At 29.0% G+C, this 19,922-nt stretch overlaps 1 protein-coding gene across 1 annotated transcript; it reads left to right on the top strand.

Moving 5' to 3' along the window:
• Nucleotides 1–13,572: 13,572 nt before the first annotated feature.
• LOC107760877 (phospholipid-transporting ATPase 1) lies at nt 13,573–19,362 on the top strand. The gene is made up of 7 exons (XM_075217747.1): nt 13,573–15,733; nt 15,867–16,173; nt 16,630–17,323; nt 17,439–17,562; nt 17,649–17,868; nt 18,260–18,718; nt 18,862–19,362. Exons 1-7 carry the CDS (start codon nt 14,239–14,241, stop codon nt 19,079–19,081), a joined length of 3,519 nt encoding a protein of 1,172 aa, XP_075073848.1. The 5' UTR covers nt 13,573–14,238; the 3' UTR covers nt 19,082–19,362.
• Nucleotides 19,363–19,922: the final 560 nt, after the last annotated feature.

Raw genomic sequence — 19,922 nt, 5'->3', positions numbered from 1 at the left:
TTACTAAAAATTAATTATGGTATGTTAATGTGAAGGGAAAATACAAATGTCCATGATGAAGAATTTTTTTTTTTTTTTAAAAAAAAATTATTATTATTATTAAGAAAATACGCAACCAAAAAGAGTTTCAATTTAGAAAACATTGGCACGAGGCTATTGAATAATCATTCCAGGCTTCCAGCTTTACAAAATTGAATTATTATATTCTATCATTTCGAATTCAACACGCCAATTCCCCCAAGAAATAAGAGGCGAAAAAAGGAGGAAAATCGAATTAGGTGATTGGCCGATTGGAGGACTAATTCTACCATAAAATATGTATATGGTAGTCTACAAGAAGATTCTTCCTGTCTAAAGACGACTTGATATATATTTTTCTCACGTTGAACTGAAATTATTTAATGTCTTTGGATAATAATTAAGTATTATATTTGCGAATAAGTTTTCTAAATTATATTTAGTTATCAAATTAGGACTACCATCAATTAATCATTGTCTATGTGACTATGTCACGATTCAAAACTTGAATATCGTCACCGTCGTTTAATGTGTTGATCCACCGAGTGACTAGGGGTGTTCAAACCGAACCGGAAAACCGCACCAAACCGAAAAATCAAACCAAACCGATTAAAAAACCCGACTAGGTTTGGTTTGACTTGGTTTGGTATTGAGTAAAAAAATCCGAACCAAACCGACATATAAATATATAAATTTTATTTATATTTTTAAGACTTTATAGTGATTTTTCTTTAGAAAATATAGAAATATTTGGGATCCCCTCATGTATTAACCTTGAAAGCGTAAATTAACGAAAAATTATTGTTAGACGACTAAGAAAATAACTATCATGTGTTACTAAAAAATTCTCCCATTAGAATATTTTAATAGATCATATGTTTGTCAATTTTTTCCATATTTACTAAACATATATTCACTTATTAAAACTTTATCTATAATTTTAATACAGTAAGATTGAAATAATATACATGTAACAAAAAAATCCGAAAAACCCGACAAAACAACCGATATAATTGGTTTGGTTTGGTTTTGATAAAAATCGAACCAACCCGGTCCATGTACACCCCTACGAGTGACTTAAGTTAAACTAGACTGGCACCCGCAAATAGGTTTAGTTAATTAGTTATAATTAGGATGTAAGTTCATCAATTCCTAGGCTAAATTTACCAAGATCAACTTTCATTAGATTATTATCGTCCGTCCCAGCTTAAATGAAACAGAAAAAAAATCTGTGTGGGTGGTCAAATGCAAGGTCCATAGGTTATAAGGGGCCACATAGAATAAAAATATGTAAGAATTCTTTTAACTTTACAGTTTGTTTTTATAGTTGTTATGTATCGTTTTATAATATATCGTATTATGTTGTATTATATTGTAATATAATGTTTGGATAAATTGTATTGTTTGCTGTAATTTCATGATGTCACACACCAATAATATATAGAATAAACTTAAAATATTACGAAAAAATAGGATATGGGGTAGAATTATTAATAAAAAGATTGGATAAATGATAAAATAAGATTATTTAATAATAAGGAAAGACAAAATGAGAGGAAAAAATAAGGTAATAACGCGATCACACCAAATCAGTCGTTATATAAAGTGATCACACTTTTCGTCGTTATATAACCCTAGATTTAATGAAACGATATGATACAATAAAACTTAGTAACAATCAAAACAAACACTAAGTAATAATATAATACAAATACAACACAATAACAACCATCTAGGGGATAAAATGTAGTATTAAAATGTCCTGAAAATGGTGTGGTTTGAAAGAATCTATATAACTATATAAAGTTGGGCACTAAAATAGAGAGGTGGCACCTCTCCTAAACCAGCATTGTTATTTATCTTTTACCTCCTTTTTCCCCATTTTTTGGCATCTTCTTTTCTTTTCTTTTTCTTCCGCTTAAATGTATCAATTATTTACATTGTTCAACAAAACTTAATATATCGTAATGATACAATGAATGTGAGTTTTCTGTTACTAATCTTTTCCTCTTCTAACCTATCAGTTATCTATCTCTTCCCTTAAATTGAATCCATTTTTCTCATATTTCGAAATGCTTCATACAACATCCAAGTAAAAATGTCGAGTTTGTGACTCGTGAGTTACATGATAGTTTAATTCTATTTTAATTTGGTTGTGTTTTGTTATCTAAAGTAGCTAATTTATGTTAGGAATGGTGGAAGGAGGATTCATTGAGGATTATGTTTTCTCAAAGTCTTTCAGTTGTCGCCCCTCTGCTTTTTTGAAGACAGACGACGGCAGGAAGTTTATTGCATTTACATTTGCTTCTGATAGAGGCATTGGATATGTGCGAGGACATATTACTTTCGAGCGTAAATTTATTAATTATTGGTCACAGTTTTGCTCATCTGTTTCAAATATACCTGGAATTATTGTAACTCTCTAACCTACTTTCAATTTCAGTGACACCCTCCCACTTGCATCGATCAACAATGACCATATAAATGGTAATTTTACAAGATTTCTACTCTTGAAAAAATTTTAGCGGTATGTTTGCCTTTTAGAGAATTCTGGTATAAGATGCCGTGTATAATTCATTCACGGGTTCCATTAGCATCCTATTTGGTAACAAAGTTTCAAATCTACGAATAGCAAAGAGGATACAGAAAGAGGGCAATTCAGCCTTTAAATCTTGCCAATTGTTGTGATTGTCACTGACAGGTACAAATTTATTTATTCGTTTTTATTTTATTTAATCATATTCATATCCATAGTCGATGGCCCCTTAATTCCGATTCACACCAAGTAACCCCACTAAGGGACGTAAATGCTCCTACCAAAAAAGTTTCATTCCAAGAGCTCAAGCGGGGGTTTTGATTAGGGTGAAAGGATCTCAATCATCCCATCACACACCCTTGATGGAGTTTTATTTCACATATCCTTCATTTTCTTCATAATAGGAGAAAAAAATCTAAACAAATCAAGCTTAAATAAGTATATACAAAATATATATCAGATTAAGAGATTTATTTCTAAAGTAATAGTAACACAAATTTTCTTCAATACTTCTTTTCATTTTTAAAAAAAAAAACAAAAGAGCTAAATTGACAAGAACCACAAATCAGCTTTACATATATAGGTTAGTCTATTTATGGAAGTTGGCACACTTGCACTATCTTGTAACATGGGTGGTGCTTCAAGACTTGAAGTTAGAAAATTGCACCAACGGATGTCTATGTAATAACTTTTGCATCTATTTAAACAAGTTGGACCTATTTGACCAAATTAAATTTTAATCTTTGTATTCTTTTCTCTTTCATCCCAATTAAATTTATAAAAAATTAATTTTAATCTACTATTATTTTTTATAATCGCGCGAAGTAGTTAATAGTAATAAACAAACACTTTGAATTCTTTGACGGTCTATTGATGGAAAAGAAGAGTCAAAATGAGACATCTAGAATTCATTGATATTTCGTTACTGAAATAAATGAAAGTTGCCACAGCGACTTTCATAACGTGTAAAATCTGGAAGCAGTCTAATCGTATTTAATTTCTCTTCTAGTGAAAAAGAGAGGTTAATGCTCTTTAATTTTAAGGGACCAAATAGTTTGGCTACCAAAACCTACTTCTCAATATAATTTTAACGGTAAAATATCCATGTACTATGAGAAAAAAGTTTAAATATACTATTCGTTATAGTTTGGGTCCAAATATATCTCTGTCTTAATACTATTGATTCAAACATGTCCTTCTTCTACTAAGTTTGTCCAAAGTGGACATCCAATCATACGTGACATTAATATTTGATGAGGTGGATGTCACATGACATACCACCTTAGTGCCCCTAGTCCATATATAAAAGACTAAAATTTGAAAAACAATAGTTTTTACGGTAGCGGTAACGGTGGCAATGGTGGTGGAGGGAAAGAAATTTTTAGTAGTGGAAAAAAATAGAAGGGAGGGGTAAAATGGATTAGGGGCACTGAGGTGGCAAGCCATATGACATTCACCTCATCAAATGTTAGTGTCACGTAGGATTGGATGTCCACTTTGTACAAACTTAACTGAAAATGGTATGTTTGAACCAATTGTATAACGATAGGGGTATATATGGACTCAAAGTATCAAAGAGTATATTTAAACTTTTTCTGAAGGTATAAGGGTATATTTGACCTTTTTCCGTAATTTTAATTAAATAGCTAAAAAAGGAGGAACGATAAAGGGAACGGAAAGGACAAGAAAATTTCAGAGGATTTAAGCATTAAATTATTGCCATTAACGCATGAAAGTGACATAGATTATAAGTAGAAATAGCAATTAATAGGCGTAATTATTTGTGTCAAATTCTTCAGTTAACTACAGCTATCTCTCTTGACATAATTTAACATATCCATCTCTAGAAAGATTTTATATAATTAGAAACGGTAGAATTAGTTTCAAATCCCTTTCTAGGCGTATTATTTGTGTCAAATCTATATCTATATTATATTAAAAGGAGAGTAGTGAAGCATGTGGTTAAGCCAAGTGACAAGCTAAAAAGAAGTCACTTGGCAATTTAAAGACAACATTAAAAATTTGAATCATAAATGGAAACATAATTAATGGAAGTATAATTTAGTTATGGTAGGAATTCTTTTTAAGAAAGACTTAATTAAAGCCAAATATTTTAAAATTTATATTAAAGAAAATAGACTAAAAAGTTCATAAAATAATCAAAGCCAAATATTTTAAAATTTAAACAAAAAATGTTCTCTTTTGAGAACCTGTTGGACGTCCAAATCACAAAAATATTTTGTAAGTATTTTTAATTAAAATTTGGATTATAAATGAAAAAATATTTAATGAAAGTATAATTTAGTTATGGTAGGAATTCTTTTTAAGAAAGACCTAATTAAATAAATATTTTGTATCTTACATCTATATTATATTAAAGAAAATAGACTAAAAAAGTTCATAAAATAATCAAAACCAAATATTTTAAAATTTAAACAAAAAAATGTTCACTTTTAAGAACCTGTTGGACGTCCAAATCACAAAAATATTTTGTAAGTATCTTTAATTAAATTTGTGTCTAATTCAATTATGGTAGGATAATAATAAGTACCTTACACATTAATGTTAAGTTGAAATAATAATTCTACATTTAGTACAAGCTTTGTATCTGACCTTATTTGCGAACAATATACATTAATATAGGTATCATTTAGCTATGGTAGATATTCTTTTTTAAGAAAGAATTAATTAAATATAAATTTTGTATCTTCCAAGATCATACGTTCAAATTTTTGCCAAAAATCCTTATAAATTAATTTACTACTATAGTCTTTTCTTACAAATCTTTATTTAAGCAATTTTTACTTAGGTTTAGCTTCTCTACATTGTTTCGGTAATTGTTTTATCTTTCGCTATTTTTTGTTGAATGTTTTATCACCTTATTCATAACTATTATTTAAATTTAAATGTGGCAGATGTCATAGGAGAAGTTATTGGTCATGGTAACGTAGAATTGTATAACCAAGGTGGTAAAACAAGTACCTTTATGAACTTGGAGCTCGAGGATCGTGAGTATGCTTGCAACCATAAATTGAATTAGTTATAGAATCAATCACTATTATTTTTGTCATTATTAATTTGTATATTTTACATATAGGAGGAACAATATTTCAACAACATTTTGGGGAGAATTTGTAGATGAAATCTTGCCCCACTTGGATGGATCACCCAATCAACGTGTCATAGTGGTTATGCAGCTAATAAAAGCTCACAAATTTCAAGGTACTTGGATCGTAATATTAGATTTGAATTCTATTTGTGTGTGTGTTATTAAATTAAAATTAATTTTATATGTAGACAAATATTCTGTGCGTAATACTTGGCATTCCTCGAAGCTTTGGATTAATCCTGATCTTCCACAAGTTGCTGAATTTATATCCAGGTTTTTTTATATATAATATAAAATTTATATATGTACTACATAATTTTTTAGCATTTAGAACTAATACAAATTTGGATTAATGCAGATTAGGAAGTGGGCGTGAAGTTAACCTTGAGAGGTTTAGTCAAACAACTTCTCAACGTAGTTATTCTGTTTCTGAAGAACTGGCTGCTGGGAATGTGGAAGTTAAAAACATTGAAAATTTTAAGTTTATTTTAAATTAAAAATGAAAATAAAGCAATAAAAAACATATGGCACAATTAGCTAATAACAATTATTTATTAAAAATTAACAAAGAAATTAACTACCTGAATTAACTACTCAAACATGGGTGATGGTTGGTTTGGGTTAGTTAATTTCTTTATTTTATTTTGTTAAATCATTTTCGTTTTTCTTTTTCAAAATAAAAAGTGTAATTATTCACTAAAATTAAATATTATTGAGAAAAATATAATACAATTTAAATATTTAGTTAATTATTAGTTATTATTTTTGAATTTAAATATTTATAAAAAAACGAAAATAATAAAAAATGAAAAAACTACAATATATATATTGGTTACTTTATTTGAATTAATAAATATAGATCTTATAATTAGTTATAATAAAAAACGAAAAATATAAATATATAATAAAAATAACTACCCGTTCAAATTGGCGGGAGTAGTTTTAAGTTGGAGTTTTAAAATTATTTTAAAATAAAATAATTAGCTTTAATATTAACTACTCAAACATGAGTGATATAATAAAGATAAATACATAAAAAAAGTTATTCGATGACTACATAAGTCCCTTTAATTTAATCGAAAATTTGTTCATTAAAGTTCAGACAATATTATTGAGCACAATAGAATAAAATTTAAAATAAAATTATTGCAAGATTAATAAAATATATATCTTCTATTATATTACAAAAATAAAGTAGCGGAGAAAAATATTAAATAAAATAATATGATAATAAAAAAATTTATTAACAATGTAATAATACTAAATATTGGATGATAAAATAAAGAAAAATTAAAAAGTTATTCGTTGCCTGTATAAGTCCCTTAGTTTAATAGAGATTTTATTCATTAAAATTTAGATAATATTATTAAGAATAACAGAATAAAATTCAAAATAAAAAAAATATTTCAACAACAATTAATTATATATCTTCTCTTATATTAGAAAAAGAAAGTGAGCAGACAAAAATAGTAAACAAAGTAATATACAATAACAACATACCCAGTAATATCTCACATTTTGGGGTTTGGAGTAAACAAAGTAATATACTAATAAAAATTTCTATTAACAATGTAATAATACTAAACAAAGGATAACGTAATAAAGAAAAATATAGAACAAAAAAGTTATTCGCTGACTATATAAGTATCTTTAAGTTAATAGAGATTTTATTATTGGGTATATCGTATAGACAATAAGATGACAATTTAAATTTAATAAAGCAATAAGGTCTAATAGGATCAAACAAACCCGATCATAATTTCATTTAATTAATATTTTTTTAATATTTACCGCGCATCGCGCGGGTACGACTACTAGTTATATTAGAAGGAGAGTAGTGAAGCATGTGGTTAAGCCAAGTGGCAAGCTAAAAAGAAGCCACTTGGCAATTTAAAGACAACATTAAAAATTTGAATCATAAATGGAAACATAATTAATGGAAGTAGTTAATGAATCTTATACTTAATCTAAATAGATCTTAGACAAATTTAATCTATATATCTACATTTAAATTTATATTTATAAGTATATTTATATCTATATTGATTCACCCATAGATTATTTTTTTATTAGCTAGAGATATTGGAGGTAAAAATTAATTAAAAATTCTAATCGAAAAAAATAAAAAAATATAGAAAGACGTAATTGAGATAACCTACGACTATTTATACATTAGAGTAAGTTAAAATATAAAATAAAATTAAAATTTTCTTAAGTTATTAAAGATATATTGAGTTTAAAAATTAAATAAATTCAAGCAGCAAAATAAGGTCTTAAATAAAGTATATAAATTATTTATAAGGTAAGAAAAAACTTAAATAATCAGTAAAAAAATATTTTAAAATTAAGAATAATAAAGTCATATTAATATTGATAAATCGGGCTAACGAATATTTTATACGTAAATATTACTACAACATTCAGATATAATGTGTTCAAACAATTAAGAAAATATTTTTTTATTAATATTTGAATTGAATACAGTAAATTTAAGTTTGAAAGTATAACATAATTCTTTAAAAATGTAGTCAAATATATAAAATAGAATAATAAAACTTATTTGAATTTGAGAAAGTTTTTAAATTTTTATCTATATTATATTAAACGGACGGAGTAGATCTATATTATATTAAAAGGAGAGTAGTGAAGCATGTGGTTAAGCCAAGTGGCAAGCTAAAAAGAAGCCACTTGGCAATTTAAAGACAACATTAAAAATTTGAATCATAAATGGAAACATAATTAATGGAAGTAGTTAATGAATCTTATACTTAATCTAAATAGATCTTAGACAAATTTAATCTATATATCTACATTTAAATTTATATTTATAAGTATATTTATATCTATATTGATTCACCCATAGATTATTTTTTTTTATTAGCTAGAGATATTGGAGGTAAAAATTAATTAAAAATTCTTATCGAAAAAAATATAAAAAAATATAGAAAGACGTAATTGAGATAACCTACGACTATTTATACATAAGAGTAAGTTAAAATATAAAATAAAATTAAAATTTTCTTAAGTTATTAAAGATATATTGAGTTTAAAAATTAAATAAATTCAAGCAGCAAAATAAGATCTTAAATAAAGTATATAAATTATTTATAAGGTAAGAAAAAACTTAAATAATCAGTAAAAAAATATTTTAAAAATAAGAATAATAAAGTCATATTAATATTGATAAATCGGGCAAACGAATATTTTATACGTAAATATTACTACAACATTCAGATATAATGTGTTCAAACAATTAAGAAAATATTTTTTTATTAATATTTGAATTGAGTACAGTAAGTTTAAGTTTGAAAGTATAACATAATTCTTTAAAAATGTAGTCAAATATAGAAAATAGAATAATAAAACTTATTTGAATTTGAGAAAGTTTTTTAATTTTTATCTATATTATATTAGAATGAATGTAGTAGAAATAAATATTAAATTCAAACAAGCTAATAAAAATCCACATGACAATGTAATAATATTAGGTATTTAATAATATAATATCAAAAATAAATAATAAATAGAGAAAAAATAAAAATTCAGATTTTTTATCATAGAGAAGAAGGGTAAAACTTATTTAAATTTGAGATGGGAAAGTTTTTTATATTATGATAAGAAAATTCATAATATGGATAAGTCCACGTAACTCAAGTCTAATGGATAAAATCAAAAACTAAAAATATTGAATAATAGAAATAAATTAGAGATAATATGATATATTTATAAATCATAAGTTTAAAAAATAAAATAAATTAATACAATGCTTAAAATCTTATTAAAATTTAAATAATTTAAAATTTTCGAGCAATATTTTTAAAACAAAATAAATATTTATTTTATGATTAGAAATTATATATTTATCTATATTATATTAAAGAATAGTAGATTATAATGATATTAAAAAAATTATAAGTTAATGAAAAGCCACATAAAACGTAATAAGACTATATAATAGATTAAAAATTAGCAAAATTATTAAAAAAATATTATTAGAAATTAAAGGGAAAGGCTATTTGAATTTGAAATTAGAAATTTGTTAAAACTACGATTAGAATGTCCTGGATAATATCACGAAATTGAAGTCTTATTTATGAAAAAAATATTAAAATAGAAAATAAATTTCTAATATAGGTAATTTTACTAATAAGAATTAAAGATTAAATTTGTATTAAATCTAAAAAAGAAAGAAAATTTACGTAAGAAATAAAATGATAATGAAAATATTACTACAACATTAACATATAATGTGTTCAAACAACAAAGAAAATATTTTTCTATGATTAATATCTGAATTGAGTGCAGTTAGTTTAAGTTTGAATATATAGTATAATATTTTAAAAATGCAGTCCAATTTAGAAAATAGAATGATAAGAATTATTTGAATTTGAGATGAGATTTTTTTTATTTCATAAGTTTTTATTTTTTAAAATATTATGTAAAGAAATAAAATGACAATAAACATATTACTACATATATATAATATGTTCAAACAATTAAGAAATTATTTTTCTATGATTAAAATAAAATTTTAATAATATAAATAACTTTCTAATATAGGTAATTTTACTAATGAAAATTAAAAATTAAATTTGTATCTTAAAGTTAAAAAAAATAACTGCATCTAATACAAAAATAGTTATAAGAGAACTCAATATATTTGTAATATAATCATCAAATATATGTATTAATATTTTAGACTAATTCAATTTTACAATTTAAAATAAAATATGATATTATTCTGGTTAAAGGTAAAAAATTAATATAAAAATAATTAAAATTTATAGTAGGGAAGAGAATGTAGTAAAACAATAGAGATAGTGTGAGGATACTTATACATTAAATTAATTTAAAAATAAATAAATTAAAAAATTTAATTATATTTAAAAATATTACAATAAGTTTAAATGATTAAAAAAATTGAAAAATATACCAAATTTCAAGAATAAAATATTTATAGTTATTAAAGACTATTAAAAGAATAATAAGAAAGATATTAATTAAGATAATAAAAAATCATATGATAGTAAAATATTTTAAATAATAAATAATACAATAACTATAAGAAAAAATAAAAAAAAAGAATTTGCATAAAAATAATGTGATGAATAAGACATATTTAACTTTTAGATAAAAACAAAGTGATAGTAAGAAGTTTGTTAAAATAATATGATCTAATGTGCTCAAACAAGACAGATCGCAACATGATATGTTTAGTATTCTTTGATACTGACAGCAAAACGAAGTGCAAGTACTAAAATCAAGTAGTTAGGTTGCTACAAATAAAAAACAAAATAGGTTGTGCACTACGAGATTTGAACAATAATTTCATATCCTACTTCATAATTAATATCTAATGTTATATAATTTTATCTGAGAGGTTTATATTTTAAGGTTATTTGCACATGATTCAAATAACCAACATCACAGTTTAACATGTTTTGTGTCCGCACATCGCGCGGGTACTAATACTAGTTTTGTTTTAAGAAGCAAGCCCGAGGAAACCTTAGAGAAATATAATCTTAGATTTAAATCAAACGGACATAATATGATATAAATAAATCTACTAATAACAATTTCTCATGAGGCAGCTCTGTTAAATTCTTTCTTAATAAGCCATTACTATTAGATTCTGGTTAATGCTCTTACTATACTTTATTAATTAAAAAACTATAATTGGAAAAAATAAAAAATATATAAAAACGTAAATTGAGATAACCTATGACTATTTATACTTTGAAGTAAGTTAAAATATAAAATAAAACTAAAATTTACTTATGCTATTAAAGATTTATTGACTTCAAAAATTAAAATATTCAAGCAGTAAAATAAGATCTTACATAAAGTATACAATTATTTATAAGATAAGAAAAAACTTAAATATTTGTATCTTCTATATATATTATATTAAAAGGAAGGTAGTGAGGCATGACATTAAGCCAAGGGGCATATTCAAAAAATGTCACTTAACATTTTTAAGACATAATCTAAATAGATTTTTAGACAAATTTAATAACGATTAAAACAAATTAGATTTGATCAAATTTAATTTATGGTAGAAATCAATTAAAATTGACTCACATTCTTATAGTAAATAAATTTTGATAGCTTTCCAAATATAATTATTCACTAACCACTTGATCTGTTTTCTTTTCTTTCATTTCATAATTTTATTATTTTTAGAAATAGTACATAGAGAAATAAAATGACAATGAAAACATTATCATCAGATATAATGTGTTCAAACAAATAAGAAATTAACTTTTATGATTAATACTAAAATAAGAGTGGTAGAAATAGATTAATATATTAATACTAAAATAAGAGTGGTAGAAATAAAATTAACTTTTATGATTAATACTCTTATAATAATCAAAGAACTTATATATTAATATTTTATACTAATCAAAGTTACAACTTAAAGTCAAATATGATATTATTTTGATTACGGGTAAAATACTAATTAAAAATTTCTTAATAGGGAAGAGACTGTATAAAGAAAAAAATAGATACAATGTGAGAATATTTATACTTTAAATTAATTTAAAATAAAATAAAGTAAATAATTGAATTATTTTCAAAAATATTATTGATAGATTTAAATAGTAAAATAGATTTGAGTAAGAGGATAAAAGCGTAAAATATATTAAATTTCAAGAATAAAAAATATATTATAATTATTAAAAGGATAATAAGCAAAATATAAAGTCAATTAGTAAGCCGAAAAAATCACATGAAAGTATAATAATATTAAATAATAAATAATATAATAATTATAAGCAAAGAACAAAAAAATTGTGTAAAATTTAAAAGAATAAGACTTATTAAAGCTTGAGATAAAAAATAAACTAATACTGAAAATTTTATTAAAATAATATAATTTAATATGTTCAAACGAGACAAATCACCACATGACATAGTTAGTAATTTTTAATATTGATAACGAAACGAAATTCAAGTACTAAAATTAACCTATTGGATTATATAAATATAGAAAAAGAAAACAGGTTATCCACTATATGAGATTTGCGAAATGGTTTCATGACTTGCTTCTTAATTAATATCTAATGATTATTAATAAATTTTATCTGGAAGGTTTATATTTTAAAGTTATTTATACATAATTCAAATAATCAAAATCACAACACGACATGATTTGTGTCCGCGCATCGCACGGGTACTAATACTAGTAATTATAATAATCATGAGATGCGTTGATCCACAATTTAGTCCCATCCACTTGCTTCTTTCCTAGCGTAAGCCGGGAAATAAGAAAATATTATATCATCATTTTTAATAATAATTTTGCTTTGCAGTGTTTTATTGGCCAACTTTTAGAAAAAGTACATTTGAAATAAAAAAATTGGGAAAAGAAGTTGTTTGGATAGTTATAATAGGATTTCTTTTGAGGATCAATGACGTATTTTATTAATGATAAAAAAAACTTTTCTTTTGAATAACACTACCAAACCACTTCTTTAAAGAACTTCTTGGGAAAAACTTAAACAGAAACTTTATTTGGAAAATATTTTTACAACATTTCAGAAAAATTCTTTTCCTCTTTTTTTTTTTTTTTTAAAAAAAAAATTCAAGCAAATAATCTCGTTTAATCAATCATGTTAATATAGGATCAGAGACACTTTTGTTCACTGTATAAACACCTGTAGAAAATGTTCTTTCAGCAGCAGCCTTCCTTCTAGAACTTCAATAAAAACAAAATAGCCTACTACACTTTTATAACCATTTCCCTCTTAATTTTCTATTCCTTTTTCTTGATTTTCCTATTTGTCGCCTACCATTAACGACTCCTCCCAGTTTCTTGTAAATTTCGCCCCACCCCCCCAACCACCCTACACCCCCCACTACCCTACACCCCCCTCTCTTCTTTTCGCTCCCCATTTTTTCAAACAAGAACAGCTTCTACAATGCCTTTGACCTTTGAATTTCTTCTTCACTTATATACCAATTTCACAAATTATTATTCTCATTCCACCTCACATAAACAAAAGAGTCTCAGCTTCATTTCTTCTCTATATTCCTCTATTACACATAATATTCAAGTAAGTTGTTCTGATTTACATCTATAGCTGAAGACCCCTTTTGTATTTTTATTCAGATATATTCTTTTTGCTGTAAAGATTGTATTTTTTTGTTGGTTTTTGAAGTGTCTCTTGATAGTTGACTTTAGTTGTAGAATACTGTAAGATTCTAGACATAAAATTTTTGTGGTGTTGTTGTTCTGGGGTTTGATTATTTTGTAGTTTGTTGTTGAGCTGCTAAGATCAGCATCTGGGCTTGGATTGAATTTGGTAGTTTTGTGGTGATTTTGGTTTAAATTGGATTTGGCAATTCACAGTCGCTTGAGTTTTTGAAATTTTTGGAGTGATTTTTTGCTGGAGGGGTCTGTGATCTTGAGATCATAGTCTCTCAACAGCAGCCTCTGTTAATTCCTTCCCCAAGAATTGAAGAGATTCCTTATACACCTGTTGTTGTTGTTGTTGCTGCTGCTGATCTGTTCAAACCATCTGCCCTTCATAACCTTAGATTGCCTTATGTGCTGGATTCAACTAATAATATGGAGAATTCTACAGTTGCTGATTCCATTATGATGAACTCATCCTCTTTGAGGAGTGTTTCGTCCAATAGGTCAAAGGCCTCTGTTGGGGGCTCTGTCCGGGAGGTAAATTTTGGTGATTTAGGATCAAAAGCCGTGAGATATGGGTCACGGGGTGCTGACTCCGAGGGGTATGGAACGTCTCAAAAAGAGATTAGTGATGAGGATTCTAGAGTTATTTATTTAAATGATCCTGAAAAGACCAATGACAAGTTTGAATTTTCAGGGAATTCTATTAGGACTGCGAAATACTCTATTCTGACATTCTTGCCTCGAAACCTGTTTGAGCAGTTCCATAGAGTTGCATATATCTACTTTCTGGTGATTGCTATTCTTAATCAGCTTCCTATGTTGGCTGTCTTTGGCCGAGGAGCTTCGATTCTTCCATTGGCTTTTGTGCTATTAGTTACAGCAGTTAAGGATGCCTATGAGGATTATAGGCGTCACCGCTCCGACCGTATTGAAAATAACCGGTTGGCATTGGTGTTGATGGATGGTCAGTTTCAAGAGAAAAAATGGAAAGACATAAGAGTGGGTGAAATCATCAAAATTTCATCAAGTGGTACCATTCCTTGTGATATGGTATTGCTCTCGACAAGTGACACCACTGGGGTCGCCTATATCCAGACTATTAATTTAGACGGTGAATCAAATCTGAAGACGCGATATGCAAAGCAGGAGACGCAAATGAAGATGCCGGAAAGGGAGAGAATTAGTGGGGTGATCAAATGTGAGAAACCAAATAGGAACATTTACGGTTTTCATGCTAATATGGAAATAGACGGGAAGCGTGTTTCTCTTGGACCTTCAAATATAATCCTCCGTGGCTGTGAGCTTAAGAACACTAGTTGGGCTATTGGAGTTGCAGTTTATGCTGGAAGGGAAACTAAAGCTATGCTCAACAACTCTGGGGCTCCATCAAAAAGGAGCCGTCTTGAGACCCGCATGAACAGGGAGATCATTATCCTCTCTTTCTTCCTTGTTGCATTATGTACTCTTGTCTCCATTTGTGCCGGTGTTTGGTTGAGGCGCCACAAGGATGAGTTGAATAGCATCCAGTTTTACAGGAAATTGGACTTCTCAGAAGACAAAGTTGAAGACTACAATTATTATGGCTGGGGACTGGAAATAGTGTTTACTTTTCTGATGTCAGTTATCGTCTACCAGATTATGATCCCTATATCACTGTACATATCTATGGAGCTTGTTCGTGTTGGTCAGGCTTACTTTATGATCCAAGATAATCGAATGTTTGATGAAGCCTCAAACTCAAGATTCCAGTGCAGGGCTCTTAACATAAATGAGGATCTGGGCCAAATAAAATATGTTTTCTCTGACAAAACCGGTACCTTAACTGAGAACAAGATGGAATTCCAATGTGCAAGCATTTGGGGGGTAGATTATGGCAGTGGTAAATCAGATTCTCAAGAAGAACCAGCTGGGTACTCTGCTCAAGGTGCTGCAACTTTCCGTCATCTTCTACACCCCCCCCCCTTCCCTCCCCTTCTAGACAAAGAAAAAAAACCTTTACTTTTTGAGAGTGCTTTATAACTCAGTGAAACTTATATTTTCTTTCTTTATTTGGTTAGTGGATGGTCAGGTTTTAAGGCCCAAAATGCAGGTGAAGGTTGATCCAGTGCTTTCGAATATATCAAAAAGTGGGAAGCATTCAGATGAAGGGAAACATGTTCATGATTTTTTCCTTGCATTAGCTGCTTGCAACACTATCGTCCCTCTTAATGTGGGGACATCTGATCCGGCTGTGAAGTTGGTGGATTACCAAGGGGAGTCTCCGGATGAGCAGGCATTGGTTTATGCTGCTGCTGCTTATGGGTTTATGCTCATTGAGAGAACATCAGGCCATATAGTAATAGATGTTCAAGGAGAAAGACAAAGGTAATTTTAAGCTGAGTTTTTTTCCATTCCTCAACTCTTGTATTTCTCTCTTCCTACTGGAGGTACAAGTACTATCTTGCTATGGTAGTTTGGCATGCGTTACTTTAAATGCTCAGCAACTAGCATTACTGATTACTAGGAAATTCAATCGATATTGTGGATGTTTGAAGCTTTAAGTTCGTAAAATAGCTAGTCAATAGCATATATGATTATCATACTCAGTATAAACTTGTGAGTGCACACAGTCCTGCAGTCGCAATTCTATCTTCTTCCATTTTAGCTGTGTATTGGTCAGCTTTCTTTTCATTTTACTGATGGAAATTTGAACCTTTAGATATTGGAAAGAAGTCTCTAGCACGAGCAGATCTATGATATAACTCTCATATCTTACTGTTCCTGATGCTATGTTGTTTTAGTTACCTACAACACAGTCTAATCCCCCTTTCATGGTTGCAGGTTCAATGTACTGGGCTTACATGAATTTGACAGTGATCGGAAGAGGATGTCAGTAATACTAGGCTGCCCCGACAACACAGTTAAAGTGTTTGTAAAAGGTGCTGATACATCCATGTTTGGTGTCATTGATAAATCATTTAACTCGAATGTAGTACGAGCAACAGAACTGCATCTACACTCTTATTCTTCAATGGGTCTCAGAACCCTTGTAATTGGAATGAGAGAAATGAGTGCTTCTGAATTCGAGGAATGGCAGTCTTCTTACGAGGCAGCAAACACTGCTGTGATTGGTAGGGCAGCTTTACTTCGGAAAATAGCTGGCAACGTGGAAAAGAACCTCACCATCTTAGGTGCCTCTGGTATTGAAGATAAATTGCAGAAAGGTGTTCCAGAAGCAATTGAGTCCTTAAGAGTGGCAGGCATTAAAGTTTGGGTTTTGACTGGGGACAAGCAAGAAACTGCAATATCAATTGGCTATTCCTCGAAACTTTTAACGAGCAATATGACTCAGATTGTGATAAATAACAAATCTAGGGAGTCATGTAAAAGGTCTTTGGAAGCTTCCCTGACTAGGTGTGCAACTCTGATGTCACATAATGAGGAGGAAAATACTGAAGCTGGAGCAAGTCCAATTGGTTTAATCATTGATGGGACAAGCCTTGTTTATGTCCTTGACAGCGAACTTGAAGAACTGGTAATGCTTGTACATCTTAATCTCTCTCTCTCTCTGTATCTAATATACATTACATAAGTACACTGGTTGATTTGCATATGCTCTTTGTTTAAAACTGTTTATTGTTTGAATGCAGCTATTCCAGTTGGCCAGTTATTGTTCTGTTGTACTCTGTTGTCGGGTGGCCCCATTACAGAAGGCTGGAATTGTTGCTCTCATAAAGAACCACACAGATGACATGACACTCGCAATTGGGGATGGTAAGTGTTATTACTCTTTTTGACGGGCACTAAGAGCTGTACAGTCTAAAGCAATACTGATCTAAAATTCATGGTTATGGTTACAGGTGCAAATGATGTGTCAATGATCCAAATGGCTGATGTGGGCATTGGTATAAGTGGCCAAGAGGGACGTCAAGCTGTGATGGCATCAGATTTTGCAATGGGCCAATTCAGATTCTTGGTCCCTCTTCTGTTGGTTCATGGACATTGGAATTATCAACGAATGGGCTACATGATATTATACAACTTCTACAGAAATGCTATCTTTGTTTTTGTCTTGTTCTGGTAAGTGTACTTGTAGCAAGGGTACAATTCTGGATTTTGTATTCCATAAAAGTAATCAATCTCTCTTATGTTTCTCACTATTTCTAGGAATTGAGGAATATATGCTTAGGCATTAGCACTGAACCTTTCCAAGTTTAAAAAAGAAACATAGCTTAAAATATTCACTTAATGGCTGGTGACAATCGAGTTGGAAAATAGTGATGAAGAGTTAAGTTGTAAATGTGTAATATATGCAGGGGCATTAGCCAGATTGTTTGAAATGTCTGACTAAAGTTGCATGTAGATTGTTAGTGGTCCATAATGGAGAAAACCTAAGCATGCATTTGTGAAATAATTTCTGTGAATTTTCCTGCGAGCACCAGCTGACCTTTTCTTTAATTATTGTACTCAGGTATGCACTTTTTACAGCTTTCACTTTGACCACTGCCATAACTGACTGGAGCAGCATGTTATTCTCCATAATTTATACTGCGTTGCCTACAATAGTTGTTGGGATTCTTGATAAGGATCTAAGTAGAGTAACTCTTATGAAGTATCCGCAACTCTACGGTGCTGGACAAAGGCAAGAGAGCTATAATAAGAAATTATTTTGGGTAACCATGATTGACACCTTATGGCAAAGTGTAGTGGCCTTCTTTGTACCTCTTCTAGCATACTGGGAAAGTGATGTTGATATCTCAAGCATTGGTGACCTATGGACACTTGCTGTTGTTATTTTGGTCAATATACATTTAGCAATGGATGTGATCCGTTGGTCTTGGATTACTCATGCTGCAATTTGGGGTTCTATAATAGCCACTTTCATTTGTGTCATGGTCATCGACACTCTGACATTTCTACCTGGATACTGGTAAGATCACTCTGCTGGTCTCAAATATTCTTCACATCTTTCCAGTTCAAGTAGGAAACTTTTAGGATTCTCTTGATTTATGCTGACCAACTTATCAAGTCAGAGAAGTAGAGACTGATTTACATGTAAAATCATTTTTGCAGGGCCATTTTCCATGCAGCCGGTGAAGCTAAATTCTGGTTGTGCTTGCTTGGCATAACAGTAGCTGCACTTGCTCCTCGTTTTATCGTCAAAGCTTTCATTCAGCATGTTAGACCTCGTGATATTCAAATTGCAAGGGAAGGAGAGAAGTTCAGAAACTTAGGAGACTCTTGGACTGGAGAAATAGAAATGAATCCAATTGTTGATCCTCCGCGAAGATGATTGAGCTTTTCTTCTGTGCCCTTCTGGCTCTTCTCCATCACTTCTGTTTGTAAAAAAAAAGGTTTTGTGTTTCTTTTGGTTACTTTGGAGATTTCCTCCTTGTTACCGGATTTTTTTGTTTGTTTGTTATCCGAAGGATAGAGTATAGTTAGTATTCAGGTCCATTCTTTCCTATTCATGCAGATTAATTGTACATTAAAACGTACTATACAGGTTATATACCCTATGTAATACCAATTTCCATCAATAGAAAGAGTATACACGCTCAAGTTTTTGTTAAATTTTACTTCTGTCTTTGTGAAGATTACTGCATCTTGTTAGACTTTTCTTCAACTTATGCTACTTCTTGCATGGTGTTACCAGGCGTGTGAATTGTAAATTTTTCCATTGTATTAAAGGGTCATTCATACCTTTTTAAGGTTTACATTAAGAAGGAAGTTTTTTTCTAGGTTTCTCCATGTGAGTCTATGACTCTAATCTATGGTAAGGGTGTCTAACGTGTGGGCCAGGTAGGCAAAATCTGGAACCGGACGGGTTGGGAACCGGGCTGGTTACGGGTTAGGGCTTATCGGGTTTAATGAGTTCGGGTTCATCCGGGTAAAAATTGAACCGTAAGGGTTACGGGTAAAAGCGGCCGGGCCGGGTTAATGTTATTTTTAATTTTTTTTTTGTATTTTGTATAACTATTGTAAGTTATATTAATATAAAGTAAAAATATAAAGAATACAATGAAGATGGGAAAAAAATGCACTTATAAATTGCAAGTGCTACATTTATTTCAAAATTACAAAATTAAAGTTTGCGTTTAACAAGTAAATTAACGAAAAAAGAGTAAAACTAA

This window comes from Nicotiana tabacum, chromosome 7 (genome assembly GCF_000715075.1).
Source record: "Nicotiana tabacum cultivar K326 chromosome 7, ASM71507v2, whole genome shotgun sequence".
Classification (NCBI taxonomy): domain Eukaryota; kingdom Viridiplantae; phylum Streptophyta; class Magnoliopsida; order Solanales; family Solanaceae; genus Nicotiana; species Nicotiana tabacum.
This window is presented reverse-complemented; position numbering and strand designations above follow the sequence as displayed.